The sequence below is a fragment of the Ornithodoros turicata genome, chromosome 10, assembly GCF_037126465.1.
Source record: "Ornithodoros turicata isolate Travis chromosome 10, ASM3712646v1, whole genome shotgun sequence".
NCBI lineage: Eukaryota > Metazoa > Arthropoda > Arachnida > Ixodida > Argasidae > Ornithodoros > Ornithodoros turicata.
Window position 1 is genome coordinate 19,048,582 of NC_088210.1, and position 26,808 is coordinate 19,075,389.

The 26,808-nt window shown below is 47.1% G+C and overlaps 6 protein-coding genes and 1 long non-coding RNA gene across 8 annotated transcripts; 3 read left to right on the forward strand and 4 right to left on the reverse strand.

Annotated features, from left to right (window-relative positions):
• Positions 1-939: 939 nt before the first annotated feature.
• Positions 940-2,621, reverse strand: LOC135370256 (uncharacterized). The gene is made up of 3 exons (XM_064603962.1): positions 2,514-2,621; positions 2,009-2,359; positions 940-1,280 (listed from the first exon to the last, which is right to left on the reverse strand). Exons 1-3 carry the CDS (start codon positions 2,548-2,550, stop codon positions 1,033-1,035), a joined length of 636 nt encoding a protein of 211 aa, XP_064460032.1. The 5' UTR covers positions 2,551-2,621; the 3' UTR covers positions 940-1,032.
• A 1,423-nt stretch (positions 2,622-4,044) lies between these two features.
• On the forward strand, positions 4,045-7,682 carry LOC135369748 (acetylcholinesterase-like). The gene is made up of 3 exons (XM_064603265.1): positions 4,045-4,055; positions 6,737-7,396; positions 7,451-7,682. Exons 1-3 carry the CDS (start codon positions 4,045-4,047, stop codon positions 7,620-7,622), a joined length of 843 nt encoding a protein of 280 aa, XP_064459335.1. The 3' UTR covers positions 7,623-7,682.
• A 1,172-nt stretch (positions 7,683-8,854) lies between these two features.
• Positions 8,855-10,996, reverse strand: LOC135370817 (uncharacterized). Of its 2 annotated transcripts, none has more exons than XR_010415461.1 (4): positions 10,982-10,996; positions 10,419-10,488; positions 9,916-10,266; positions 8,855-9,192 (listed from the first exon to the last, which is right to left on the reverse strand). It is a non-coding gene; the product is annotated as an uncharacterized LOC135370817 (long non-coding RNA). The 2 variants fall into 2 exon arrangements; XR_010415460.1 differs by lacking the exon at positions 10,982-10,996 and adding an exon at positions 10,753-10,767.
• Positions 10,997-12,795: 1,799 nt separating this feature from the next.
• On the forward strand, positions 12,796-14,560 carry LOC135369749 (acetylcholinesterase-like). Its single transcript, XM_064603266.1, has 3 exons — positions 12,796-12,860; positions 13,614-14,273; positions 14,329-14,560. Exons 1-3 carry the CDS (start codon positions 12,796-12,798, stop codon positions 14,498-14,500), a joined length of 897 nt encoding a protein of 298 aa, XP_064459336.1. The 3' UTR covers positions 14,501-14,560.
• Positions 14,561-15,737: 1,177 nt separating this feature from the next.
• LOC135370818 (uncharacterized) lies at positions 15,738-17,420 on the reverse strand. Its single transcript, XM_064604680.1, has 3 exons — positions 17,312-17,420; positions 16,807-17,157; positions 15,738-16,077 (listed from the first exon to the last, which is right to left on the reverse strand). The coding sequence occupies exons 1-3, from the start codon at positions 17,346-17,348 to the stop codon at positions 15,830-15,832; spliced, it is 636 nt and encodes a 211-aa protein (XP_064460750.1). The 5' UTR covers positions 17,349-17,420; the 3' UTR covers positions 15,738-15,829.
• Positions 17,421-21,327: 3,907 nt separating this feature from the next.
• On the forward strand, positions 21,328-22,037 carry LOC135370257 (acetylcholinesterase-like). Its single transcript, XM_064603963.1, has 2 exons — positions 21,328-21,751; positions 21,806-22,037. The coding sequence occupies exons 1-2, from the start codon at positions 21,390-21,392 to the stop codon at positions 21,975-21,977; spliced, it is 534 nt and encodes a 177-aa protein (XP_064460033.1). The 5' UTR covers positions 21,328-21,389; the 3' UTR covers positions 21,978-22,037.
• Positions 22,038-23,208: 1,171 nt separating this feature from the next.
• LOC135370258 (uncharacterized) lies at positions 23,209-24,878 on the reverse strand. The gene is made up of 3 exons (XM_064603964.1): positions 24,773-24,878; positions 24,270-24,620; positions 23,209-23,546 (listed from the first exon to the last, which is right to left on the reverse strand). The coding sequence occupies exons 1-3, from the start codon at positions 24,807-24,809 to the stop codon at positions 23,302-23,304; spliced, it is 633 nt and encodes a 210-aa protein (XP_064460034.1). The 5' UTR covers positions 24,810-24,878; the 3' UTR covers positions 23,209-23,301.
• Positions 24,879-26,808: the final 1,930 nt, after the last annotated feature.

The following is a 26,808-nucleotide window of genomic DNA, read 5'->3' on the forward strand; positions in this document are numbered from 1 at the left end:
GCTGTGGGCTCCCATGCTCACAACTGCGTATCCACTAGGATGCGTGCGGGCGACAAGCAAACTATATGCTAGCAAGCAGTCTATATGCTATGGCGTCTGGTCTGACTGTAAAAGAAAACTTCGCCGGGGAAAATTGCGGAGAAAGACTTCACGTTTGTTCACGTCGAACCTAACTCGTTGCTTTTGAGCTCCAGGAACTTCTTGAACTCTCTCCTTTTTTTAGGGCAACTTTGTCAAAGTAACTTGGGGAAAGTTCAAAGTTCCTTTTTGTTCGCTGCCCTACACTGACACGAGAGCCGCGTGGCCGCCGGATGTACACGCACGGCACATCTGACTCCCTTGTTACGCGGTAAATGTTACAAATCCTGGACATTTTCGCCGGACATTCGCGGGGTGATGCTCATCATAGCGACGAGCAGTGTCTTTATAATGACACAGGGGACAGGATTAAAATTCGGCGCGATTCTATACAACATCTGGGTAAAGGACAATTCCGTTTTCTCCGTTCAAGAGCCTTCTTACGAGATCCTTCCTAAAAATGTGCATAAAAGCAGGATCCTTTCGTATTATGCGATATTGCTATGGATTTGGTCTATCAAAACTATTATAAAAAGTCTTGAAACCGCCCGTAGTGAGATCGCAATATTTGAGTTAAATATGGAAACGACAATAACTAAAAGGTGTATATTTCGTAGCAACTCGGTACTTTTCCAAAGTAGCTCAGAAACTTTCATTTTTATTAACGGTACTTTGTTAGTAACTTAGCTGCAATGTTTGCACAGTAATGTTTTTTGTTAACGAGTTCGTTTTGTGAGCGTGGGGTGTCAAGGACTACGGAAAATATGTGAGCAGTGGAAAACTTAAATCGCTTCGGGCCTTCCTCTGGTTGCAACAGTGGTTCGGGACAACGACGCGTCAGAGAAGAAACCAGACTTACTATTTTATTTTACTACTACTTTATTTAGTTACAACATTACACGTGCTTGCAGGCCATCCTGTGTCCTTTTAACCTTTCATATGTTCAGTGTAACATCACTCAACAACAACGTAGAAGCTAACGTTTTCCTCCTTTGTTGGGAAGGGTTCTTGAGCGAATGCCTTCTTCAGGGCATCTTTGAAAGGTCCTGTGACAGTGACCTTGTCGAGCTCCTTGACCAGAGCCGCCTTGAGTGCGTCGTCAAAGAGAACGGTCTCCTCCCTGCTGTCTCCGAACTCCACTGGCTCCCTAACGTATTGGTGCAGAGCTACAACACGGACGTTCTTCAGTTCCGTTTTTCCGTCTGCGAAAGAACACGCAAGTTAAAGTCTTTCGTCCCTATATGTTCTATTAAAGAGGAATATTGCTTTCGACTAAAGGGCGTACTCCAAAGCATATATTCGCGTGTACAGTGTACCCGGCACTCCACAAACTTCACGAACACAACGTTCTTATCTGCCAAACACAGATAGGAGTGACTGGGTTTGCACGCTGATGGCAACCGTTCAATATTTTCATTTACAAAATGCCCCATATCGTATAATACAGCGTGGCCTACACAAAGAGTAGATAACTTTCTGTTTATCTGAGGATCGGGAATTGATGACTGCCCGAGTAACAGGGGTATAGATGACCTGCGCCCCTACGTCATTGAATACGTAACGCCTCCGCGCAAAGCATGCTGGTGAGCACTATTAGCTTTATCAGCCTATCAGCCGACGCGTTGTTCCCGCTTCCTCCCCACCGCAGCAAAATATAACCTGGAACCACTCTTCTCGTGACGTCACATGTCTGTAAACAGAGAGTCGTCTATAGGCAAGAACGGCTCGACCAGTGGGGCGCGCTTAATCACCGTGTACGGCGTCGCTGACGGCAGTGACCCAACTAAAGTCTCGTGACAGTCGTCCCTCCAACCTACAAGCGCGCTACCGCGCTACCCTATCAGTCAATTGTGGTCCACAGACAAGTGGAGCCCATGCTGCATTCGTACATGTTTCGTCGTGGCATGAACATACGCATAAAGATTTATACCTGTGGTCTCCCCGAGGAGTACTTCGAGCAAGCTGTGTGCCGTGTCCACTTGGACGTCGAAGGTCTTCTCTGGCTTAGTAGCTTCAGCCTTGTAGGCGACGTGGAGGCCGCTGAATGTCACGTAACATAGCACGTCATCGTTGCGTTTGTAACAACGACCATGGGGCGTGACGACTTCGCTCAGTCCTTCGGCCTTTCCCTGGGTCAGCTTCACCTTCGTGTCTTTGGGCCCATCTACCTTGAATTCGAGATCGGGCAACGAGAGAGGGTCCAGGTTAAGAGCCTTCACCTCCTGTCGGAGGTTCTTCGCGAATGGCGTCTCCTCTGGAGCGACCTCCACTGCCAGAGCACCTGCGGGACAACCACAAGGTTACAATATACAGCATATCGAATGTTCGTCAGAAAAGGGACCTCGGAGGCATTTCAGAATAAGAAGTAGTTCGATGTGTCTGAGGGGTATTCAAACGTGATAATAATAATTAGAGGACGCGTGTTATTCACTTACCAGCAACCAAAGTGGCGAATATCAGTACGAGACGCATCTTCACTCTTGGGGTTTGCCTCAGAGAGAAAATCTGTTGGAATGAAAAGTTTGCACTGTCTTTCGCATTGTTTTTAAGTTCAAAATTGAGTTCAAATCAGTTGAAAGCGCTTAATATTATAGAACCGCGACCTTTAAGCGGCCCCGTCAGTGGTGATCTATAGGGAGCATATAAAATATTTCCTAGCAGTAACCCTCGAGAAGTCCAGAGGGACACACAGCTCAAGTCGCAGAACTGCTGGTGAGGGAGATATCCACGATTAGCTATTTTTGCTGAACCGTCGCTATTACAAATACCAGCAAACGCGGTACTCTCGTATTTAGGATGACATTTGCTCTGACTCTACGGCCAGCTTTGAAAGCGACAAAGGCCTAGACGGAGGCACGGTAGCATGATTAATACATCTTGAATTTAGCTGCATGCGGGTTGCATCATCCGAAGGCATCATTGCACAAAAAAATGATCAGAGATGTTCAAAATGTCTGGTCTGCGTAAAGCAGGTTACCCCGACTTACTTACCTTAGAAGCGTTATGATGTGTCCCGAGGTATGCATCAGTTTTATAGGCCCCATAGTCTAAATCGGGACCTTATCGCCGGGTTCCGGTCCGGCTGGTACAATACTATCTGACTCACTGTCCGGATGCTCAGTAGTGGTAAACAAACAAGCAATAGTTCAGTATCAGTGAGAGGCTGATCAGGAGACCGCAGAGACCAATACAATAGAAATCCGTCTCTTGAGTCGGTTACCAGTCATATCTGTTGCAAACATTTTTATTTCAGTCGACAGAAGGCATTGTTGATGGAAGCGTGATAGTTTTGACCTAACCGACGGGCTTTCATACCCCGCCATCTCGATATGTTCTTTCCGATAAAAGTGTCTGGCATATTGCTTGCACGGGGATGTCGTCAGACGGCGAAGCATGGCAACAGTAAAAAGTATGGACCCCATAGCGATAATAGGCACCGATATAGTCAATAATGTACCGATAAAATTTTATTTCATTTGAATTCAGAACATGGTTAATACCCCTGTCACACGGGCATTTCGATCCTTCTCGAATCCGATCTGCATCGAACTTCCCGAGCACGCTCGAGTTTTGACGCTGCTACGCGGCCACTTTCAATGCGCATTGAATGGTTGACTTGTGCAAATGAATAAACGGGACTCATTAATTTCGCGTTTCCTATATAACGGTGATATTAGTGGTAATTTATCGTAAACCGATGTAAGCATCATTTGTAGCTTCGCGCGCATGTCCGTCTTAAGTTATGACAGTTCACCGGGGTCGAGGATGCAAATGGCGGCCGTCGAGCCCTCTTCAAATTCTCAATCCTGTTATGGGAACTGTCTTGAGTCAAGCAGGATCAAAGTTCGATCCTGCTTGGAAGCGGCCGTGTAGCACCATCCGATCTGCATTGGGTTCAAGCAGGTTCGGTCGAGCAGGATCGAAAATGCCCGTGTGACAGGGGTATTACACTGGACATAAATGAACATGGCTGTGAAGTGAGTAAAAGCGACGTGGTTGAGTGGATTAGCGTCTGCTTGTTGGTAGTGCTAAAGAAATACCGTGATCGATAATCCCACCACCGTTCTTCAAGCTCACCGCTCACACTTCCCAGTCAGGTGGCCGACACACCGTGTATTTCACACGAGCGACATGCTCACGGAACATTCTAGTGGAAGAAAAAGCAAAAATCTGCTCGCGGAGCTGAATTTCTGCCCCGTGTTATGTTGAGCATCCACACGGATGCCAGAATATCGGGAATGGCGTACTGCGCTCTCAGCAGACGACACTTGGCAGATCGACACCTCTATAGCGTCTTTTCTTGTCGTCTGCTGAGGAAAATCTTGTAGCCGTGTCGCAGGATATTCCGGTTAGGGGTGCACGTGAAGACACGACATTGAGAACTCGCTCTCACGTGACACCTGAAAGCTATGACGTTTCTAGCATATTCAGCTGGAGTATTCTGGGGAATTCCCACTCGTATGAATGCCTTCTTGCCGATGTTCACCTGTCCACGTCTGAACATAGCCAGAAGTACAGCTTGGGCCAAAAGCTTACGGAACACCAGGGTGTCGCATTTCTCCATTGGGGTGACACCCCAATGGAGAGTGTACGCATTTGTGAGTGTACGCATTTCTTGTACTGCCCCGACGACTGCGCTGCTCGATTGAAGTGCAAAGGACTTAACCGAAAAACGCTCTCTCCACTGCCGTACTCACATGAGGAATATTTGCATGGGACTTATACCACGGCACGCCCAACTCTCATTTGAAGCTACTTATCTGTACATTTTGATGCCTAAACTAAAAAACATCAAACAACCGTATTTTAGCTATGGTGATGGGGAGTTTCATCGCCAGGGTCTATACTCTACCCCATTGCTTGCAGAATATGATGAAATATAGTGACTCCCTACACAGTGAGGACCGAAATCCTACGGTGTCCCAAAAGTTTTGTAGTGCCTCTATCGGACTAAGCATTGGTGGGCTGATTTGGGCCATGGACCAAGCAAAATGACATTGTGAGAGGACGAGAGTCCACCTCATTTGGAGACACACTGAAACGCAACGTAGAGGTTCTGCAACGTTGGTGGAGCGAGCAATGGAGAAGGATGTGCTCTCGATCTCCCAGACTCTTAAACAAAAGGGTGTGCTTTGGGAGTAGAAAGGGGGTAACGGCTGCCTTTACTCCCTTTGGAGTTCACGTACTTTTGTAGCGAGACGAGAGCCGAAATGTGTCGGTTGTGGAGACCCTCACTTTTCCAGCTGCAGGGCATGTATGTACGGCAGGAACTGCAGCCAGTAACCACGACGTGTGTGGAACATCCACAGCAAGTACCGTAGTTACATACTTATAACACCAGCTGATCCCGGGATTTATAAAAACGTATTCCTCCCGGCAGAGCCCAGCATATGGCATGCAAAAAGGAGGGAGCGCTGTGCCCATGCATCTAAGTCTTTCGCGTAAACTGCGTCTGGCGCCTCATTGACCTGTCTAAAGCCAAACACTGCTGCTAGAGTCGTCACAGTCGCCACTCTGTTATCGCCACTTTTTATCTGTAGGGCCACTAGCTTGCACAAAATTCGCTGAGACTTCGGGCTCCTGCTTTGAAAGGTCGACCATCTTCAGCAAATCGGCGCGTCGTGCTGTTAATGTTGAAGAGAACATCGAAGAAATGACTACTTATATACAGAAAGCTCTATGTTTGGACTGAACCTACTAATTCCTGTTTATCTTTTTCCTTCACAAAGTACCGGTGGATAGAATCTATAGATTCTATCTATCTACCGGCACTGTATTGAATACAGGGTGTTTTACGAAAATCCCCCGGCTGAATAATTCGTGAACAGGGGGCGCCATCGAAGAAATTTCTGTTTGGTAGGGATGCTTGGGACATCGGCCACGAACTGAGTAGTGAGCGGCTCATTTGCATACGCTCATTAATTAGATTTTTTTTCAATTCAATTCAATTCATCTTTATTTCAATACAAGTCAGAGTTACATAGGGGTGGCCAAAAAACAGCATCATGCTGTTTGACGAGGGCGCATCCCCCTGATTTAGTGCAGCAACAGCAAGCGGAATATACTAATTGTGAACATCAATATTAGTCGTGAAAAATACTATAGTGTAGCAAGGAAACGGAATAAATACATATATACGTCATAGAAAATTAGACATCATAATAGAAAAAAAAAGCAAAATAAGATACATCATTAACTAGAACAATAAACATAACACTAGAGCATAAACATGGCCCGTAGTGCAACAGCCGACATGGAGTTAAGATCAATTCCCTTTTTTAAATAAGAATTCAACAGCTTTGCGATGTTATGGGGTAGCGACTGATCTCCGCATATTGTTCGCGTCCTTGGGACTTTCCAAAATAGATCCTGACGTGTTTTGCTAACTATTCGACGTTGTAGATTGCATATTGACAAGATTAACGTATTGTTATATTTTACAGCCTTAAGGTATGTTTTTAGCAGGAGGAAATCGTAAATATTTTGTACCTTCATAATTTTAAGATAAGATAAGATAAACATCTTAACTTTTAACTTTTACTTCGCACGCTTATGGAACTTCTGTTTTACGCATGGGGACCTTCAGCGAAAAATATTGCAAAAAAAAAAAACACACATGGACACTTAGTGAAGTTTTTGAGTAATTAATTGGTTTCAGTTTACAGATTTCTAGCGCGGAGCAGTGCACAAATACGCTGACAACGGATCTAATCCAGTGCCTGCAGAATGTTCCAGCACAAAGCCTCGTAGATCTCGGCCGTTCTTTCAAACTTTATTTCGGACCATCTTACGGCACCGTTCCTCTGCTGGAGCCACCTTGGATACTGGCGAGAACGACCGACATCAACAAAAAGGACGTCCTCATCGGCAGCACGTCCAGCGAAGCCTGCGTACTCCTAGCCACCATATCAGTGGAAGTAGGTCAGGGCACAGAATCTGTCAGGAACGCGGTCAACATGATCTTCGACGCGTACAAGATCGACAGGGCGGACGAAGGTGGCAAGCTGCTGAGCCGTTACGGTAGGGACGGCACAAACATGTCGAGGGTCTACGACATGGTGGCGGACATGATATACGACTGCCCCGTCTTGAGCTTCGCCCAGTATCTTGCCTCACGTGGCAACCACGTACGGACGTATGTCTTTGACCACAAGGCGACCTTCTCCACCTTCAATACATGCATCGGCGCACCGAGGTTTCAGGAACTCGACTTCGTTTTTGGGACCCCGATACACAACGCCTCCCTGGACGGGACCGCGGCGGAAGTGATCCTCAGCCGGAAGATGATCGAAATGTGGACGGGCTTTGCCAAGACAGGGTAAGAGACAGGGTCCTGATTGGAAAGTAGCGAATTTAGTTTTCTTTTTTGCAGGAGTCTCCCTAACATCCGGCAGGATCCCTGGCCGTATTTCACTGTTGCCGAGCAGCAGCATGTCCGAATAACCACAGGACCGCTCGAGATAATTTCGGATTATAAGAAGCACACCTGCAAAACCATGAGCGATGTCATGGAAGAGCTGCATTCCTGGCAAACACTCCAATGAATCGGATCCAATAAAGGCGCATCATAATGTACGGGCGCACTAGAAATCTCCCCTTCTCCATCTCAAGTCTGTGCCTCAACTCATTTCGGGTACAACCGTAATCCTAAAGTATGATAACATACAGATCTTCAATCTTCACGCTTTTCTGCACGCTGCCTTTCCTCTCGCTCAGCGGCGTCACTAGTGGCGTCACCTGTGGGGGAAGGGATGCAGTCCGCACCAGTGCCGTCGTTCCCACCCGTTCTCAAACAATGTGAAGAGCACTGGTTTCTAGGCCTAGCACGTTGCCCATAGAGACAGCTACAAAAACTTACGCTGTGGGCTCCCATGCTCACAACTGCGTATCCACCAGGATGCGTGCGGGCGACAAGCAAACTTCTTCTGCAACTGCGCAGTCTATATGCAATGGCGTCTGGTCTGACTGTAGAAGAAAACTTCGCTGGGGAAAATTGCGGAGAAAAACTTCACGTCTGTTCACGTCGAACCTAACTCGTTGCTTTTGAGCTCCAGGAACTTCTTGAACTCTCTCCTTTTTGGGGGGGGGGGGCAACTTTGTCAAAGTAACTTGGGGAAAGTTCCTTTTTCTTCGCTGCCCTACACTGATACGGGAGCTGCATGGTCGCCGGATGTACACGCACGGCACATCTGACTCCCTTGTTACGCGGTAAATGTTACAAATCCTGGACATTTTTGGTGGACATTCCCGGGGTAATGCTCATCATAGCGACGAGCAGTGTGTTTATAATGACAGAGGGGACAGGATTAAAACTCGGGTAAAGGACAACTCCGTGTGCTCCGTTCAAGAGCCTTCTTACGAGATCCTTCCTAAAAATGTGCATAAAAGCAGGATCCTTTCGTCATATGCGATATTGCTATGGTTTTGGTCTATCAAAGCTACTATAAAAAGTCTTGAAACCGCCCATAGTGAGATCAATATTTGAATTAAATATGGAAACGACAGTAACTAAAAGGTGTATATTTCGTAGCAACTCGGTACTTTTCCAAAGTAGGCTCAGAAACTTTCATTTTTATTAACGGTACTTTGTTAGTAACTTAGCTGCAATGTTTGCACAGTAATTTTTTTTTTTTGTTAACGAGTTCGTTTCGTGAGCGTGGGGTGTCAAGGACTACGGAAAACATGTGAGCAGACTCGCAGATCAATGGTGGAAAACTTCAATCGCTTCGGGCCTTCCTCTGGTTGCAACAGTGGTTCGGGACAACGACGCATCAGAGAAGAGATCAGACTCGTTTTATTTACTTGCAACATTACACGTGCTTGCAGGCCATCCTGTGTCCTTTTAACCTTTCATATGTCTAGTATAACTTCACTCAACTACGTAGAAGCTAACGTTTTCCTCCTTTGTTGGGAAGGGTTCTTGAGCGAATGCCTTCTTCAGGGCTTCTTTGAAAGGTCCTGTGACAGTGACCTTGTCGAGCTCCTCGACCAGAGCCGCCTTGAGTGCGTCGTCAAAGAGAACGGTCTCCTCCCTGCTGTCTCCGAACTCCACTGGCTCCCTAACGTATTGGTGCAGAGCTACAACACGGACGTTCTTCAGTTCCGTTTTTCCGTCTGCAAAAGAACACGCAAGTTAAAGTCTTTCGTCCCTATATGTTCTATTAAAGAGGAATACTGCTTTCGACTAAAGGGCGTACTCCAAAACATATATTCGGGTGTACAGTGTACCCGGCACTCCACACACTTCACGAACACAACGTTCTTATCTGCCAAACACAGATAGAAGTGACTGGGTTTGCACGCTGATGGCAGCCGTTCAATATTTTCATTTACGGAATGCCCCATATCGTATAATACAGCGTGGCCTACACAAAGAGTAGATAACTTCCCGTTTATCTGATGTTCGGAGATTGATGACTGCCCGAGTAACAGGGGTATAGAAGACCTGCGCCCCTACGTCATTGATTACGTAACGCCTCCGCGCAAAGCATGCTGGTGAGCACTATTAGCTTTATCAGCCTATCAGCCGACGCGTTGTTCCCGCTTCCTCCCCACCGCAGCAAAATATAACCTCGAACCACTCTTCTCGTGACGTCACATGTCTGTAAACAGAGAGTCGTCTATAGGCAAGAACGGCTCGACCAGTGGCGCGCGCTCAATCATCGTGTACGGCGTCCCTGACGGCAGTGACCCAACTAAAGTCTCGTGACAGTCGTTCTCCTCCAACCTACAAGCGCGCTACCCTATTAGTCAATTGTGGTCCACAGACAAGTGGAGCCCATGCTGCATTCGTACAATGTTTCGTCGTGGCATGAACATATGCATAAAGATTTATACCCGTGGTCTCCCCGAGGAGTACTTCGAGCAAGCTGTGTGCCGTGTCCACTTGGACGTCGAAGGTCTTCTCTGGCTTAGTAGCTTCAGCCTTGTAGGCGACGTGGAGGCCGCTGAATGTCACGTAACATAGCACGTCATCGTTGCGTTTGTAACAACGGCCATGGGGCGTGACGACTTCGCTCAGTCCTTCGGCTTTTCCCTGGGTCAGCTTCACCTTCGTGTCTTTGGGCCCATCTACCTTGAATTCGACATCGGGCAAAGAGAGAGGGTCCAGGTTAAGAGCCTTCACCTCCTGTCGGAGGTTCTTCGCGAATGGCGTCTCCTCTGGAGCGACCGCCGCTGCAAGAGCACCTGCGGGACAACCACAAGGTTACAATATACAGCATATCGAATGTTCGTCAGAAAAGGGACCTCGGAGACATTTCAGAAGTAGTAGTTCGATGTGGTCTGAGGGGTATTCAAACGTGATAATAATAATTAGAGGACGCGTGTTATTCACTTACCAGCAACCTAAGTGGCGAATATCAGTACGAGACGCATCTTCACTCTTGGGGTTTGTCTCAGAGAGAAAATCTGTTGGAATGAAAAGTTTGCACTGTCTTTCGCATTGTTTTTAAGTTCAAAATTGAGTTCAAATCGGTTGAAAGCGCTTAATATTGTGGAACCGCGACCTTTAAGCGGCCCCGTCAATGGTGATCTATAGGGATGCATATAAAATATTTCCTAGCAGTAACCCTCGAGAAGTCCAGAGGGACACACAGCTCAAGTCACAGAACTTTCTGGCGAGGGAGATATCGAGGATGAGCTATTTTGCTGAACCGTAGCTATTACCCATACCAGCAAACGCGGTACTCTCGTATTTAGGATGACATTTGCTCTTTGACTCTACGGCCTGCACAGCTTTGAAAGCGACAAAGGCCTAGACGGAGGCACGTTAGCATGATTAATACATCTTGAATTTAGCTGCATGCGGGTTGCATCATCCGAAGGCATCATTGCACAAAAAATGATCAGAGATGTTCAAAATGTATGGTCTGCGTAAAGCAGGTTACCCCGACTTACTTACCTTAGTACCGTTATGATGTGTCCCGATGTATGCATCGTTTATATAGGCCCCATAGTCTAAATCGGGACCTTATCGCCGGGTTCCGGTCTTGGCTGGTACAATACTATCTGACTCACTGTCCGGATGCTCAGTAGTGGTAAACAAACAAGCAATAGTTCAGTATCAGTGAGAGGCTGATCAGGAGACCGCAGGGACCAATACAATAGAAATCCGTCTCTTGAGTCAGTTCCCAGTCATATCTGTTGCAAACATTTTTATTTCAGTCGACAGAAGGCATTGTTGATGGAAGCGTGATAGTTTAGACCTAACCGACGGGCTTTCATACCCCGCCATCTCGATATGTTCTTTCCGATAAAAGTGACTGGCATATTGCTTGCACGGGGATGTCGTCAGACGGCGAAGCATGGCAACAGTAAAAAGTATGGACCCCATAGTGATAATAGGCACCGATATAGTCAATAATGTACCGATAAAATTTTATTTCATTTGAATTCAGAACATGGTTTACACTGGACATAAATGAACATGGCTGTGAAGCGAGTAAAAGCGACGTGGTTGAGTGGATTAGCGTCCGCTTGTTGGTCATGCAAAAGAAATACGGTGATCCATAATCCCACCACCGTTCTTCAGGCTCACCGCTCACACTTCCCAGCCAGGTGGCCGACACACCGTGTATTTCACACGAGCGACATGCTCACGGAACATTCTAGTGGAAGAAAAAGCAAAAATCTGCTCGCGGATCTGAAGTTCCGCCCCGTGTTATGTTGAGCATCGACACGGATGCCAGAATATCGGGAATGACGTATACTGCGCTCTCAGCAGACGACACTTGGCAGATCGACACCTCTATAGCGTCTTTTCTTGTCGTCTGCTGAGGAAAATCTTGTTGCCGTGGTCGCAGGATATTCCGGTTAGGGGTGCACGTGAAGACACGACATTGAGCACCCGCTCTCACGTGACACCTGAAAGCTATGACGTTTCTAGCATATTCAGCTGGAGGATACTGGGGAATTCCCACTCGTATGAATGCCTTCTTGCCGATGTTCAACTGTCCACGTCTGAACATAGCCAGAAGTACAGCTTGGGACAAAAGCTTACGGAACACCGGGGTGTCGCATTTCTCCATTGGGGTGACACCCCAATGGAGAGTGTACGCATTTGGGAGTGTACGCATTTCTTGTACTGCCCCGACGACTGCAGTGCTCGATTGAAGTGCAAAGGACTTAACCGAAAAACGCTCTCTCCACTGCCGTACTAACATCAAGAATATTTGCGTGGGTCTTATACCACGGCACGTCCAACTCTCATTTGAAGCTACTTATCTGTACATTTTGATGCCTACACTAAAAAACATCAAACAACCGTATTTTAGTTATGGTGATGGGGAGTTTCATCGCCAGGGTCGATACTCTACCCCATTGCTGGCAGAATATGATGAAATATAGTGATTCCCTACATCGTGAGGACCGAAATCCTACGGTGTCCAAAAAGTTTTGTAGTGCTTCTATAGGGCAGAGCATAGGTGGGCTGAATTTGGCCATGGACCAAGCAATTTGGCATTGTGAGAGGACGAGAGCAAATCTCATTTAGAGACACACTGAAACACAACGTAGACGCTCTGCTACGTTGGTGGAGCGAGCAATGGAGAAGGATGTGCTCTAGATCTCCCAGACTCTTAAACAAAAGGGTGTGCTTTGGGAGTAGAAAGAGGTCAACGGCTGCCTTTACTCCCTTTGGAGTTCACGTACTCTTGTAGCGAGACGAGAGCCGAAATGTGTCGGTTGTGGAGACCCTCACTTTTTCAGCTGCAGGGCATGTATGTACGGCAGGAACTGCAGCCAGTAACCACGACCTGTGTGGAACGTCCACAGCAAATACCGTAGGTACATACTTATAACACCAGCTGATCCCGGGATTTATAAAAACGTATTCCTCCCGGCAGAGCCCAGCATGGCATGCAAAAAGGAGGGAGCACTGTGCCCACGCATCGAAGTCTTTCGCGAATACCGCGTCTGGCGCCTCATCGACCTGTCTAAAGCCAGACACTGCTGCTAGAGTCGTCACAGTCGCCACTCTGTTATCGCCACTTTTTATCTGTAGGGCCACTAGCTTGCACAAAATTCGCTGAGACTTCGGGCTCCTGCTTTGAAAGGTCGACCATCTTCAGCAAATCGGCGCGTCGTGCTGTTAATGTTGAAGAGAACATCGAAGAAATGACTACCTATATACAGAAGGCTCTATGTTTGGACTGAACCTACTAATTCCTGTTTATCTTTTTCCTTCACAAAGTACCGGTGGATAGAATCTATAGATTCTATCTATCTACCGGCACTGTATTGAATACAGAGTGTTTTACGAAAATACCCCGGCTGAATAATTCGTGAACAGGGGGCGCCATCGAAGAAATTTCTGTTTGGTAGAGATGCTTGGGACATCGGCCACGAACTGAGTAGTGAGCGGCTCATTTGCATACGCTCATTAATTAGATAAACATCTTAACTTTTAACTTTTACTTCGCACGCTTATGGAACTTCTGTTTTACGCATGGGGACCTTCAGCGAAATATATTGCAAAAAAAACAAAAAAACACATGGACACTTAGTGATGTTTTTGAGTAATTAATTGGTTTCAGTTTACAGATTTCTTGCGCGGAGCAGTGCACAAATACGCTGACAACGGATCTAATCCAGTGCCTGCAGAATGTTCCAGCACAAAGCCTCGTAGATCTCGGCCGTTCTTTCAAACTTTATTTCGGACCATCTTACGGCACCGTTCCTCTGCTGGAACCCCCTTGGATACTGGCGAGAACGACCGACATCAACAAAAAGGACGTCCTCATCGGCAGCACGTCCAGCGAAGCTTGCGTACTCCTAGCCACCATATCAGTGGAAGTAGGTCAGGGCACAGAATCTGTCAGGAACGCCGTCAACATGATCTTCGACGCGTACAAGATCGACAGGGCGGACGAAGGTGGCAAGCTGCTGAGCCGTTACGGTAGGGACGGCACAAACATGTCGTGGGTTTACGACATGGTGGCGGACATGATATACGACTGCCCCGTCTTGAGCTTCGCCCAGTATCTTGCCTCACGTGGCAACCACGTACGGACGTATGTCTTTGACCACAAGGCGACCTTCTCCACCTTCAACACATGCATCGGGGCACTAAGGTTTCAGGAACTCGACTTCGTTTTTGGGACCCCGATACACAACGCCTCCCTGGACGGGACCGCGGCGGAAGTGATCCTCAGCCGGAAGATGATCGAAATGTGGACGGGCTTTGCCAAGACAGGGTAAGAGACAGGGTCCTGATTGGAAAGTAGCGAATTTAAGTTTTCTTTTTTCCAGGAGTCTCCCTAACATCCGGCAGGATCCCTGGCCGTATTTCACTGTTGCCGAGCAGCAGCATGTCCGAATAACCACAGGGCCGCTCGAGATCATTTCGGATTATAAGAAGCACACCTGCAAAGCCATGAGCGATGTCATGGAAGAGCTGAATTCGTGGCAAACACACCAATGAATCGGATCCAATAAAGGCGCATCATAATGTACGGGCGCACTAGAAATCTCCCCTTCTCCATCTCTGTCTGTGCCTCAACTCATTTCGGGTACAACCGTAATCCTAAAGTATGATAACATACAGATCTTCAATCTTCATGCTTTTCTGCACGCTGCCTTTCCTTTCGCTCAGCGGCGTCACTAGTGGCGTCACCTGTGGGGGGAAGGGATGCAGTCCGCACCAGTGCCGTCGCTCCCACCCGTTCTCAAACAATGTGAAGAGCACTGGTTTCTAGGCCTAGCACGTTGCCCATAGAGACAGCTACAAAAACTTAGTCTCCCATGCTCACAACTGCGTATCCACCAGGATGCGTGCGGGCGACAAGCAAACTTCTACTGCAACTGCGCAGTCTATATGCAATGGCGTCTGGTCTGACTGTAGAAGAAAACTTCGCTGGGGAAAATTGCGGAGAAAGACTTCACGTTTGTTCACGTCGAACCTAACTCGTTGCTTTTGAGCTCCAGGAACTACTTGAACTCTCTTCTTTTTTTTTTGGTCAACTTTGTCAAAGTAACTTGGGGAAAGTTTAAGTTCCTTTTTGTTCGCTGCCCTACACTGATACGAGAGCCGCGTGGCCGCCGGGTGTACACGCACGGCACATCTGACTCCCTTGTTACGCGGTAAATGTTACAAATCCTGGACATTTTCGCCGGACATTCGCAAGGTAATGCTCATCATAGTGACGAGCAGTGTGTTTATAATGTGTGTGTGTGTGTGTGTGTGTTTAAAACTCGGCGCGATTCTATACAACATCTGGGTAAAGGGCAACTCCGTGTGCTCCGTTCAAGTTGTTACGAGATCCTTCCTAAAAATGTGCATAAAAGCAGGATCCTTTCATCATATGCGATATTGCTATGGTTTTGGTCTATCAAAACTATTATAGAAAGTCTTGAAACCGCCCATAGTGAGATCAATATTTGAATTAAATATGGAAACGACAATAACTAAAAGGTGTATATTTCGTAGCAACTCAATACTTTTCCAAAGTAGCTCATTTTTATTAACGGTACTTTGTTAGTAACTTAGCTGCAATGTTTGCACAGTAATTTTTTTTTGTTAACGAGTTCGTTTTGTGAGCGTGGGGTGTCAAGGACTACGGAAAACATGCGAGCAGACTCGCAGACCAATGGTGGAAAACTTAAATCGCTTCGGGCCTTCCTCTGGTTGCAACAGTGGTTCGGGACAACGACGCATCAGAGAAGAGATCAGACTCGTTTTATTTACTTGCAACATTACACGTGCTTGCAGGCCATCCTGTGCCTGTTAACCTTTCATATGTTCAGTGTAACATCACTCAACAACAACGTAGAAGCTAACGTTTTCCTCCTTTGTTGGGAAGGGTTCTTGAGCGAATGCCTTCTTCAGGGCGTCTTTGAAAGGTCCTGTGACAGTGACCTTGTCGAGCTCCTCGACCAGAGCCGCCTTGAGTGCATCGTCAAAGAGAACGGTCTCCTCCCTGCTGTCTCCGAACTCCACTGGCTCCCTAACGTATTGGTGCAGAGCTACAACACGGACGTTCTTCAGTTCCGTTTTTCCGTCTGCAAAAGAACACGCAAGTTAAAGTATTTCGTCCCTGCATGTTCTATTAAAGAGGAATATTGCTTTCCACTAAAGGGCGTACTCCAAAACATATATTCGGGTGTACAGTGTACCCGGCACTCCACACACTTCACGAACACAACGTTTTTATCTGCCAAACACAGATAGAAGTGACTGGGTTTGCACGCTGATGGCAACCGTTCAATATTTTCATTTACAGAATGCCCCATATCGTATAATACAGCGTGGCCTACACAACGAGTAGATAACTTCCTGTTTATCTGAGGATCGGGGATTGATGACTGCCCGAGTAACAGGAGTATAGACGACCTGCGCCCCTACGTCATTGATTACGTAACGCCTCCGCGCAAGGCATGCTGGTGAGCACTATTAGCTTTATCAGCCTATCAGCCGACGCGTTGTTCCCGCTTCCTCCCCACCGCAGCAAAATATAACCTCGAACCACTCTTCTCGTAACGTCACATGTCTGTAAACAGAGAGTCGTCTATAGGCAAGAACGGCTCGACCAGTGGGGCGCGCTCAATCAGCGTGTACGGCGTCGCTGACGGCAGTGACCCAACTAAAGTCTCGTGACAATCGTTCCTCCAACCTACAAGCGCGCTACCGCGCTACCCTATTAGTCAATTGTGGTCCACAGACAAGTGGAGCCCATGCTGCATTCGTACAATGTTTCGTCGTGGCATGAACATATGCATAAAGATTTATACCCGTGGTCTCCCCGAGGAGTACTTCGAGCAAGCTGTGTGCCGTGTCCACTTGGACGTCGAAGGTCTTCTCTGGCTTAGTAGCTTCAGCCTTGTAGGTGACGTGGAGGCCGCTGAATGTCACGTAACATAGCACGTCATCGTTGCGTTTGTAACAACGGCCATGGGGCGTGACGACTTCGCTCAGTCCTTCGGCTTTTCCCTGGGTCAGCTTCACCTTCGTGTCTTTGGGCCCATCTACCTTGAATTCGACATCGGGCAAAGAGAGAGGGTCCAGGTTAAGAGCCTTCACCTCCTGTCGGAGGTTCTTCGCGAATGGCGTCTCCTCTGGAGCGACCGCCACTGCCAGAGCACCTGCGGGACAACCACAAGGTTACAATATACAGCATACCCAATGTTCGTCAGAAAAGGGACCTCGGAGGCATTTCAGAATAAGAAGTAGTTCGATGTGTCTGAGGGGTATTCAAACGTGATAATAATAATTAGAGGACGCGTGTTATTCACTTACCAGCAACCAAAGTGGCGAATATGAGTACGACACGCATCTTCACTCTTGGGGTTTGTCTCAGAGAGAAAATCTGTTGGAATGAAAAGTTTGCACTGTCTTTCGCATTGTTTTTAAGTTCAAAATTGAGTTCAAACCAGTTGAAAGCGCTTAATATTGTGGAACCGCGACCTTTAAGCGGCCCCGTCAGTGGTGATCTATAGGGAGCATATCAAATATTTCCTAGCACCCTCGAGAAGTCCAGAGGGACACAAAGCTCAAGTCACAGAACTGCTGGTGAGGGAGATATCCAGGATGAGCTATTTTGCTGAACCGTCGCTATATTACCCATACCAGCAAACGCGGTACTCTCGTATTTAGGGTGTCATTTGCTCTTTGACTCTACGGCCTGCACAGCTTTGAAAGCGACAAAGGCCTAGACGGAGGCACGGTAGCATGATTAATACATCTTGAATTTAGCCGCATGCGGGTTGCATCATCCGAAGGCATCATTGCACAAAAAAATGATCAGAAATATTCAAAATGTCTGGTCTGCGTAAAGCAGGTTACCCCGACTTACTTACCTTAGTAGCGTTATGATGTGTTCGGAGGTATGCATCGTTTTTATAGGCCCCATAGTCTAAATCGGGACCTTATCGCCGGGTTCCGGTCTCTGCTGGTACAATACTATCTGACTCACTGTCCGGATGCTCAGTAGTGGTAAACAAACAAGCAATAGTTCAGTATCAGTGAGAGACTGATCAGGAGACCGCAGAGACCAATACAATAGAAATCCGTCTCTTGAGTCGGTTACCAGTCATATCTGTTGCAAACATTTTTATTTCAGTCGACAGAAGGCATTGTTGATGGAAGCGTGATAGTTTTGACCTAACCGACGGGCTTTCATACCCCGCCATCTCGATATGTTCTATCCGATAAAAGTGTCTAGCATATTGCTTGCACGGGGATGTCGTCAGACGGCGAAGCATGGCAACAGTAAAAAGTATGGACCCCATAGTGACAATAGGCACCGATATAGTCAATAATGTACCGATCAAATTTTGTTTGATTCGAATTCAGAACATGGTTTACACTGGACATGAATGCACATGACTGTGAAACGAGTAAAAGCGACGTGGTTGAGTGGATTAGCGTCTGCTTGTTGGTAATGCTAAAGAAATACCGTAATCGATAATCCCACCACCGTTCTTCAGGCTCACCGCTCACACTTCCCAGTCAGGTGGCCGACACACCGTGTATTTCACACGAGCGACATGCTCACGGAACATTCTAGTGGAAGAAAGAGCAAAAATCTGCTCGCGGAGCTGAAGTTCCGCCCCGTTTTATGTTGAGCATCCACACGGATGCCAGAATATCGGGAATGGCGTACTGCGCTCTCAGCAGACGACACTTGGCAGACGGACATCTCTATAGCGTCTTTTCTTGTCGTCTGCTGAGGAAAATCTTGTTGCCGTGTCGCAGGATATTCCGGTTAGGGGTGCACGTGAAGACACGACATTGAGCACTCGCTCTCACGTGACACCTGAAAGCTATGACGTTTCTAGCATATTCAGCTGGAGTATTCCGGGGAATTCCCACTCGTATGAATGCCTTCTTGCCGATGTTCACCTGTCCACGTCTGAACATATAGCCAGAAGTACAGCTTGGGACAAAAGCTTACGGAACACCGGGATGTCGCATTTCTCCATTGGGGTGACACCCCAATGGAGAGTGTACGCATTGGTGAGTGTACGCATTTCTTGTACTGCCCCGACGACTGCACTGCTCGATTGAAGTGCAAAGGACTTAACCGAAAAATGCTCTCTCCACTGCCGTACTAACATCAAGAATATTTGCGTGGGACTTATACCACGTCACGTCCAACTCTCATTTGAAGCTACTTATCTGTACATTTTGATGCCTACAGTAAAAAACATCAAACAACCGTATTTTAGTTATGGTGACGGGGAGTTTCATCGCCAGGGTCGATACTCTACCCCATTGCTGGCAGAATATGATGAAATATAGTGACTCCCTACACAGTGAGGACCGAAATCCTACGGTGTCCAAAAAGTTTTGTAGTGCTTCTATAGGGCAGGGCATAGGTGGGCTGAATTTGGCCATGGACCAAGCAATTTGGCATTGTGAGAGGACGAGAGCAAACCTCATTTAGAGACACACTGAAACGCAACGTAGAGGTTCTGCAACGTTGGTGGAGCGAGCAATGGAGAAGGATGTGCTCTCGATCTCCCAGACTCTTAAACAAAAGGGTGTGCTTTGGGAGTAGAAAGGGGGTAACGGCTGCCTTTACTCCCTTTGGAGTTCACGTACCCTTGTAGCGAGACGAGAGCCGAAATGTGTCGGTTGTGGAGACCCTCACTTTTCCAGCTGCAGGGCATGTATGTACGGCAGGAACTGCAGCCAGTAACCACGACGTGTGTGGAACATCCACAGCAAGTACCGTAGTTACATACTTATAACACCAGCTGATCCCGGGATTTATAAAAACGTATTCCTCCCGGCAGAGCCCAGCATATGGCATGCAAAAAGGAGGGAGCGCTGTGCCCATACATCTAAGTCTTTCGCGTAAACTGCGTCTGGCGCCTCATTGACCTGTCTAAAGCCAAACACTGCTGCTAGAGTCGTCACAGTCGCCACTCTGTTATCGCCACTTTTTATCTGTAGGGCCACTAGCTTGCACAAAATTCGCTGAGACTTCGGGCTCCTGCTTTGAAAGGTCGACCATCTTCAGCAAATCGGCGCGTCGTGCTGTTAATGTTGAAGAGAACATCGAAGAAATGACTACTTATATACAGAAAGCTCTATGTTTGGACTGAACCTACTAATTCCTGTTTATCTTTTTCCTTCACAAAGTACCGGTGGATAGAATCTATAGATTCTATCTATCTACCGGCACTGTATTGAATACAGGGTGTTTTACGAAAATCCCCCGGCTGAATAATTCGTGAACAGGGGGCGCCATCGAAGAAATTTCTGTTTGGTAGGGATGCTTGGGACATCGGCCACGAACTGAGTAGTGAGCGGCTCATTTGCATACGCTCATTAATTAGATTTTTTTTCAATTCAATTCAATTCATCTTTATTTCAATACAAGTCAGAGTTACATAGGGGTGGCCAAAAAACAGCATCATGCTGTTTGACGAGGGCGCATCCCCCTGATTTAGTGCAGCAACAGCAAGCGGAATATACTAATTGTGAACATCAATATTAGTCGTGAAAAATACTATAGTGTAGCAAGGAAACGGAATAAATACATATATACGTCATAGAAAATTAGACATCATAATAGAAAAAAAAAAGCAAAATAAGATACATCATTAACTAGAACAATAAACATAACACTAGAGCATAAACATGGCCCGTAGTGCAACAGCCGACATGGAGTTAAGATCAATTCCCTTTTTTAAATAAGAATTCAACAGCTTTGCGATGTTATGGGGTAGCGACTGATCTCCGCATATTGTTCGCGTCCTTGGGACTTTCCAAAATAGATCCTGACGTGTTTTGCTAACTATTCGACGTTGTAGATTGCATATTGACAAGATTAACGTATTGTTATATTTTACAGCCTTAAGGTATGTTTTTAGCAGGAGGAAATCGTAAATATTTTGTACCTTCATAATTTTAAGATAAGATAAGATAAACATCTTAACTTTTAACTTTTACTTCGCACGCTTATGGAACTTCTGTTTTACGCATGGGGACCTTCAGCGAAAAATATTGCAAAAAAAAAAAACACACATGGACACTTAGTGATGTTTTTGAGTAATTAATTGGTTTCAGTTTACAGATTTCTTGCGCGGAGCAGTGCACAAATACGCTGACAACGGATCTAATCCAGTGCCTGCAGAATGTTCCAGCACAAAGCCTCGTAGATCTCGGCCGTTCTTTCAAACTTTATTTCGGACCATCTTACGGCACCGTTCCTCTGCTGGAGCCGCCTTGGATACTGGCGAGAACGACCGACATCAACAAAAAGGACGTCCTCATCGGCAGCACGTCCAGCGAAGCCTGCGTACTCCTAGCCACCATATCAGTGGAAGTAGGTCAGGGCACAGAATCTGTCAGGAACGCCGTCAACATGATCTTCGACGCGTACAAGATCGACAGGGCGGACGAAGGTGGCAAGCTGCTGAGCCGTTACGGTAGGGACGGCACAAACATGTCGAGGGTCTACGACATGGTGGCGGACATGATATACGACTGCCCCGTCTTGAGCTTCGCCCAGTATCTTGCCTCACGTGGCAACCACGTACGGACGTATGTCTTTGACCACAAGGCGACCTTCTCCACCTTCAATACATGCATCGGCGCACCGAGGTTTCAGGAACTCGACTTCGTTTTTGGGACCCCGATACACAACGCCTCCCTGGACGGGACCGCGGCGGAAGTGATCCTCAGCCGGAAGATGATCGAAATGTGGACGGGCTTTGCCAAGACAGGGTAAGAGACAGGGTCCTGATTGGAAAGTAGCGAATTTAGTTTTCTTTTTTGCAGGAGTCTCCCTAACATCCGGCAGGATCCCTGGCCGTATTTCACTGTTGCCGAGCAGCAGCATGTCCGAATAACCACAGGACCGCTCGAGATAATTTCGGATTATAAGAAGCACACCTGCAAAACCATGAGCGATGTCATGGAAGAGCTGCATTCCTGGCAAACACTCCAATGAATCGGATCCAATAAAGGCGCATCATAATGTACGGGCGCACTAGAAATCTCCCCTTCTCCATCTCAAGTCTGTGCCTCAACTCATTTCGGGTACAACCGTAATCCTAAAGTATGATAACATACAGATCTTCAATCTTCACGCTTTTCTGCACGCTGCCTTTCCTCTCGCTCAGCGGCGTCACTAGTGGCGTCACCTGTGGGGGAAGGGATGCAGTCCGCACCAGTGCCGTCGTTCCCACCCGTTCTCAAACAATGTGAAGAGCACTGGTTTCTAGGCCTAGCACGTTGCCCATAGAGACAGCTACAAAAACTTACGCTGTGGGCTCCCATGCTCACAACTGCGTATCCACCAGGATGCGTGCGGGCGACAAGCAAACTTCTTCTGCAACTGCGCAGTCTATATGCAATGGCGTCTGGTCTGACTGTAGAAGAAAACTTCGCTGGGGAAAATTGCGGAGAAAAACTTCACGTCTGTTCACGTCGAACCTAACTCGTTGCTTTTGAGCTCCAGGAACTTCTTGAACTCTCTCCTTTTTGGGGGGGGGGGGCAACTTTGTCAAAGTAACTTGGGGAAAGTTCCTTTTTCTTCGCTGCCCTACACTGATACGGGAGCTGCATGGTCGCCGGATGTACACGCACGGCACATCTGACTCCCTTGTTACGCGGTAAATGTTACAAATCCTGGACATTTTTGGTGGACATTCCCGGGGTAATGCTCATCATAGCGACGAGCAGTGTGTTTATAATGACAGAGGGGACAGGATTAAAACTCGGGTAAAGGACAACTCCGTGTGCTCCGTTCAAGAGCCTTCTTACGAGATCCTTCCTAAAAATGTGCATAAAAGCAGGATCCTTTCGTCATATGCGATATTGCTATGGTTTTGGTCTATCAAAGCTACTATAAAAAGTCTTGAAACCGCCCATAGTGAGATCAATATTTGAATTAAATATGGAAACGACAGTAACTAAAAGGTGTATATTTCGTAGCAACTCGGTACTTTTCCAAAGTAGGCTCAGAAACTTTCATTTTTATTAACGGTACTTTGTTAGTAACTTAGCTGCAATGTTTGCACAGTAATTTTTTTTTTTGTTAACGAGTTCGTTTCGTGAGCGTGGGGTGTCAAGGACTACGGAAAACATGTGAGCAGACTCGCAGATCAATGGTGGAAAACTTCAATCGCTTCGGGCCTTCCTCTGGTTGCAACAGTGGTTCGGGACAACGACGCATCAGAGAAGAGATCAGACTCGTTTTATTTACTTGCAACATTACACGTGCTTGCAGGCCATCCTGTGTCCTTTTAACCTTTCATATGTCTAGTATAACTTCACTCAACTACGTAGAAGCTAACGTTTTCCTCCTTTGTTGGGAAGGGTTCTTGAGCGAATGCCTTCTTCAGGGCTTCTTTGAAAGGTCCTGTGACAGTGACCTTGTCGAGCTCCTCGACCAGAGCCGCCTTGAGTGCGTCGTCAAAGAGAACGGTCTCCTCCCTGCTGTCTCCGAACTCCACTGGCTCCCTAACGTATTGGTGCAGAGCTACAACACGGACGTTCTTCAGTTCCGTTTTTCCGTCTGCAAAAGAACACGCAAGTTAAAGTCTTTCGTCCCTATATGTTCTATTAAAGAGGAATACTGCTTTCGACTAAAGGGCGTACTCCAAAACATATATTCGGGTGTACAGTGTACCCGGCACTCCACACACTTCACGAACACAACGTTCTTATCTGCCAAACACAGATAGAAGTGACTGGGTTTGCACGCTGATGGCAGCCGTTCAATATTTTCATTTACGGAATGCCCCATATCGTATAATACAGCGTGGCCTACACAAAGAGTAGATAACTTCCCGTTTATCTGATGTTCGGAGATTGATGACTGCCCGAGTAACAGGGGTATAGAAGACCTGCGCCCCTACGTCATTGATTACGTAACGCCTCCGCGCAAAGCATGCTGGTGAGCACTATTAGCTTTATCAGCCTATCAGCCGACGCGTTGTTCCCGCTTCCTCCCCACCGCAGCAAAATATAACCTCGAACCACTCTTCTCGTGACGTCACATGTCTGTAAACAGAGAGTCGTCTATAGGCAAGAACGGCTCGACCAGTGGCGCGCGCTCAATCATCGTGTACGGCGTCCCTGACGGCAGTGACCCAACTAAAGTCTCGTGACAGTCGTTCTCCTCTAACCTACAAGCGCGCTACCCTATTAGTCAATTGTGGTCCACAGACAAGTGGAGCCCATGCTGCATTCGTACAATGTTTCGTCGTGGCATGAACATATGCATAAAGATTTATACCCGTGGTCTCCCCGAGGAGTACTTCGAGCAAGCTGTGTGCCGTGTCCACTTGGACGTCGAAGGTCTTCTCTGGCTTAGTAGCTTCAGCCTTGTAGGCGACGTGGAGGCCGCTGAATGTCACGTAACATAGCACGTCATCGTTGCGTTTGTAACAACGGCCATGGGGCGTGACGACTTCGCTCAGTCCTTCGGCTTTTCCCTGGGTCAGCTTCACCTTCGTGTCTTTGGGCCCATCTACCTTGAATTCGACATCGGGCAAAGAGAGAGGGTCCAGGTTAAGAGCCTTCACCTCCTGTCGGAGGTTCTTCGCGAATGGCGTCTCCTCTGGAGCGACCGCCGCTGCAAGAGCACCTGCGGGACAACCACAAGGTTACAATATACAGCATATCGAATGTTCGTCAGAAAAGGGACCTCGGAGACATTTCAGAAGTAGTAGTTCGATGTGGTCTGAGGGGTATTCAAACGTGATAATAATAATTAGAGGACGCGTGTTATTCACTTACCAGCAACCAAAGTGGCGAATATCAGTACGAGACGCATCTTCACTCTTGGGGTTTGTCTCAGAGAGAAAATCTGTTGGAATGAAAAGTTTGCACTGTCTTTCGCATTGTTTTTAAGTTCAAAATTGAGTTCAAATCGGTTGAAAGCGCTTAATATTGTGGAACCGCGACCTTTAAGCGGCCCCGTCAATGGTGATCTATAGGGATGCATATAAAATATTTCCTAGCAGTAACCCTCGAGAAGTCCAGAGGGACACACAGCTCAAGTCACAGAACTTTCTGGCGAGGGAGATATCGAGGATGAGCTATTTTGCTGAACCGTAGCTATTACCCATACCAGCAAACGCGGTACTCTCGTATTTAGGATGACATTTGCTCTTTGACTCTACGGCCTGCACAGCTTTGAAAGCGACAAAGGCCTAGACGGAGGCACGTTAGCATGATTAATACATCTTGAATTTAGCTGCATGCGGGTTGCATCATCCGAAGGCATCATTGCACAAAAAATGATCAGAGATGTTCAAAATGTATGGTCTGCGTAAAGCAGGTTACCCCGACTTACTTACCTTAGTACCGTTATGATGTGTCCCGATGTATGCATCGTTTATATAGGCCCCATAGTCTAAATCGGGACCTTATCGCCGGGTTCCGGTCTTGGCTGGTACAATACTATCTGACTCACTGTCCGGATGCTCAGTAGTGGTAAACAAACAAGCAATAGTTCAGTATCAGTGAGAGGCTGATCAGGAGACCGCAGAGACCAATACAATAGAAATCCGTCTCTTGAGTCGGTTACCAGTCATATCTGTTGCAAACATTTTTATTTCAGTCGACAGAAGGCATTGTTGATGGAAGCGTGATAGTTTTGACCTAACCGACGGGCTTTCATACCCCGCCATCTCGATATGTTCTATCCGATAAAAGTGTCTGGCATATTGCTTGCACGGGGATGTCGTCAGACGGCGAAGCATGGCAACAGTAAAAAGTATGGACCCCATAGTGATAATAGGCACCAAAATAGTCAATAATGTACCGATCAAATTTTATTTGATTCGAATTCAGAACATGGTTTACACTGGACATGAATGAACATGGCTGTGAAACGAGTAAAAGCGACGTGGTTGAGTGGATTAGCGTTTGCTTGTTGGTCATGCTAAAGAAATACGGTGATCCATAATCCCACCACCGTTCTTCAAGCTCACCGCTCACACTTCCCAGTCAGGTGGCCGACACACCGTGTATTTCACACGAGCGACATGCTCACGGAACATTCTAGTGGAAGAAAGAGCAAAAATCTGCTCGCGGAGCTGAAGTTCCGCCCCGTTTTATGTTGAGCATCCACACGGATGCCAGAATATCGGGAATGGCGTACTGCGCTCTCAGCAGACGACACTTGGCAGATCGACACCTCTATAGCATCTTTTCTTGTCGTCTGCTGAGGAAAATCTTGTTGCCGTGGTCGCAGGATATTCCGGTTAGGGGTGCACGTGAAGACACGACATTGAGCACTGGCTCTCACGTGACACCTGAAAGCTATGACGTTTCTAGCATATTCAGCTGGAGTATTCTGGGGAATTCCCACTCGTATGAATGCCTTCTTGCCGATGTTCACCTGTCCACGTCTGAACATAGCCAGAAGTACAGCTTGGGACAAAACCCTACGGAACACAGGGGGTGTCGCATTTCTCCATTCGGGTGACACCCCAATGGAGAGTGTACGCATTTGTGGGTGTACGCATTTCTTGTACTGCCCCGACGACTGCTGTGCTCGATTGAAGTGCAAAGGACTTAACCGAAAAATGCTCTCTCCACTGCCGTACTAACATCAAGAATATTTGCATGGGACTTATACCACGGCACGTCCAACTCTCATTTGAAGCTACTTATCTGTACATTTTGATGCCTACACTAAAAAACAACCGTATTTTAGTTATGGTGACGGGGAGTTTCATCGCCAGGGTCGATACTCTACCCCATTGCTTGGCAGAATATGATGAAATATAGTGACTCCTACACAGTGAGGACCGAAATCCTACGGT

Coding starts and splice junctions, on each gene's coding strand:
- LOC135370258 (XM_064603964.1), bottom strand. CDS start 24,809: ATGCGTCTCGTACTGATATTCGCCACTTTGGTTGCTG. Junction 24,621..24,772: donor ATTCGCCACTTTGGTTGCTG/GTAAGTGAATAA, acceptor GTTGTCCCGCAG/GTGCTCTTGCAGCGGCGGTC. Junction 23,547..24,269: donor ACTCCTCGGGGAGACCACGG/GTATAAATCTTT, acceptor GTTCTTTTGCAG/ACGGAAAAACGGAACTGAAG.
- LOC135369748 (XM_064603265.1), top strand. Junction 7,397..7,450: donor ACGGGCTTTGCCAAGACAGG/GTAAGAGACAGG, acceptor TCTTTTTTGCAG/GAGTCTCCCTAACATCCGGC.
- LOC135369749 (XM_064603266.1), top strand. CDS start 12,796: ATGTATGTACGGCAGGAACTGCAGCCAGTAACCACGACCTGTGTGGAA. Junction 12,861..13,613: donor GAACGTCCACAGCAAATACC/GTAGGTACATAC, acceptor AATTGGTTTCAG/TTTACAGATTTCTTGCGCGG. Junction 14,274..14,328: donor ACGGGCTTTGCCAAGACAGG/GTAAGAGACAGG, acceptor TCTTTTTTCCAG/GAGTCTCCCTAACATCCGGC.
- LOC135370818 (XM_064604680.1), bottom strand. CDS start 17,348: ATGCGTGTCGTACTCATATTCGCCACTTTGGTTGCTG. Junction 17,158..17,311: donor ATTCGCCACTTTGGTTGCTG/GTAAGTGAATAA, acceptor GTTGTCCCGCAG/GTGCTCTGGCAGTGGCGGTC. Junction 16,078..16,806: donor ACTCCTCGGGGAGACCACGG/GTATAAATCTTT, acceptor GTTCTTTTGCAG/ACGGAAAAACGGAACTGAAG.
- LOC135370256 (XM_064603962.1), bottom strand. CDS start 2,550: ATGCGTCTCGTACTGATATTCGCCACTTTGGTTGCTG. Junction 2,360..2,513: donor ATTCGCCACTTTGGTTGCTG/GTAAGTGAATAA, acceptor GTTGTCCCGCAG/GTGCTCTGGCAGTGGAGGTC. Junction 1,281..2,008: donor ACTCCTCGGGGAGACCACAG/GTATAAATCTTT, acceptor GTTCTTTCGCAG/ACGGAAAAACGGAACTGAAG.
- LOC135370257 (XM_064603963.1), top strand. CDS start 21,390: ATGATCTTCGACGCGTACAAGATCGACAGGGCGGACGAAGGTGGCAAG. Junction 21,752..21,805: donor ACGGGCTTTGCCAAGACAGG/GTAAGAGACAGG, acceptor TCTTTTTTGCAG/GAGTCTCCCTAACATCCGGC.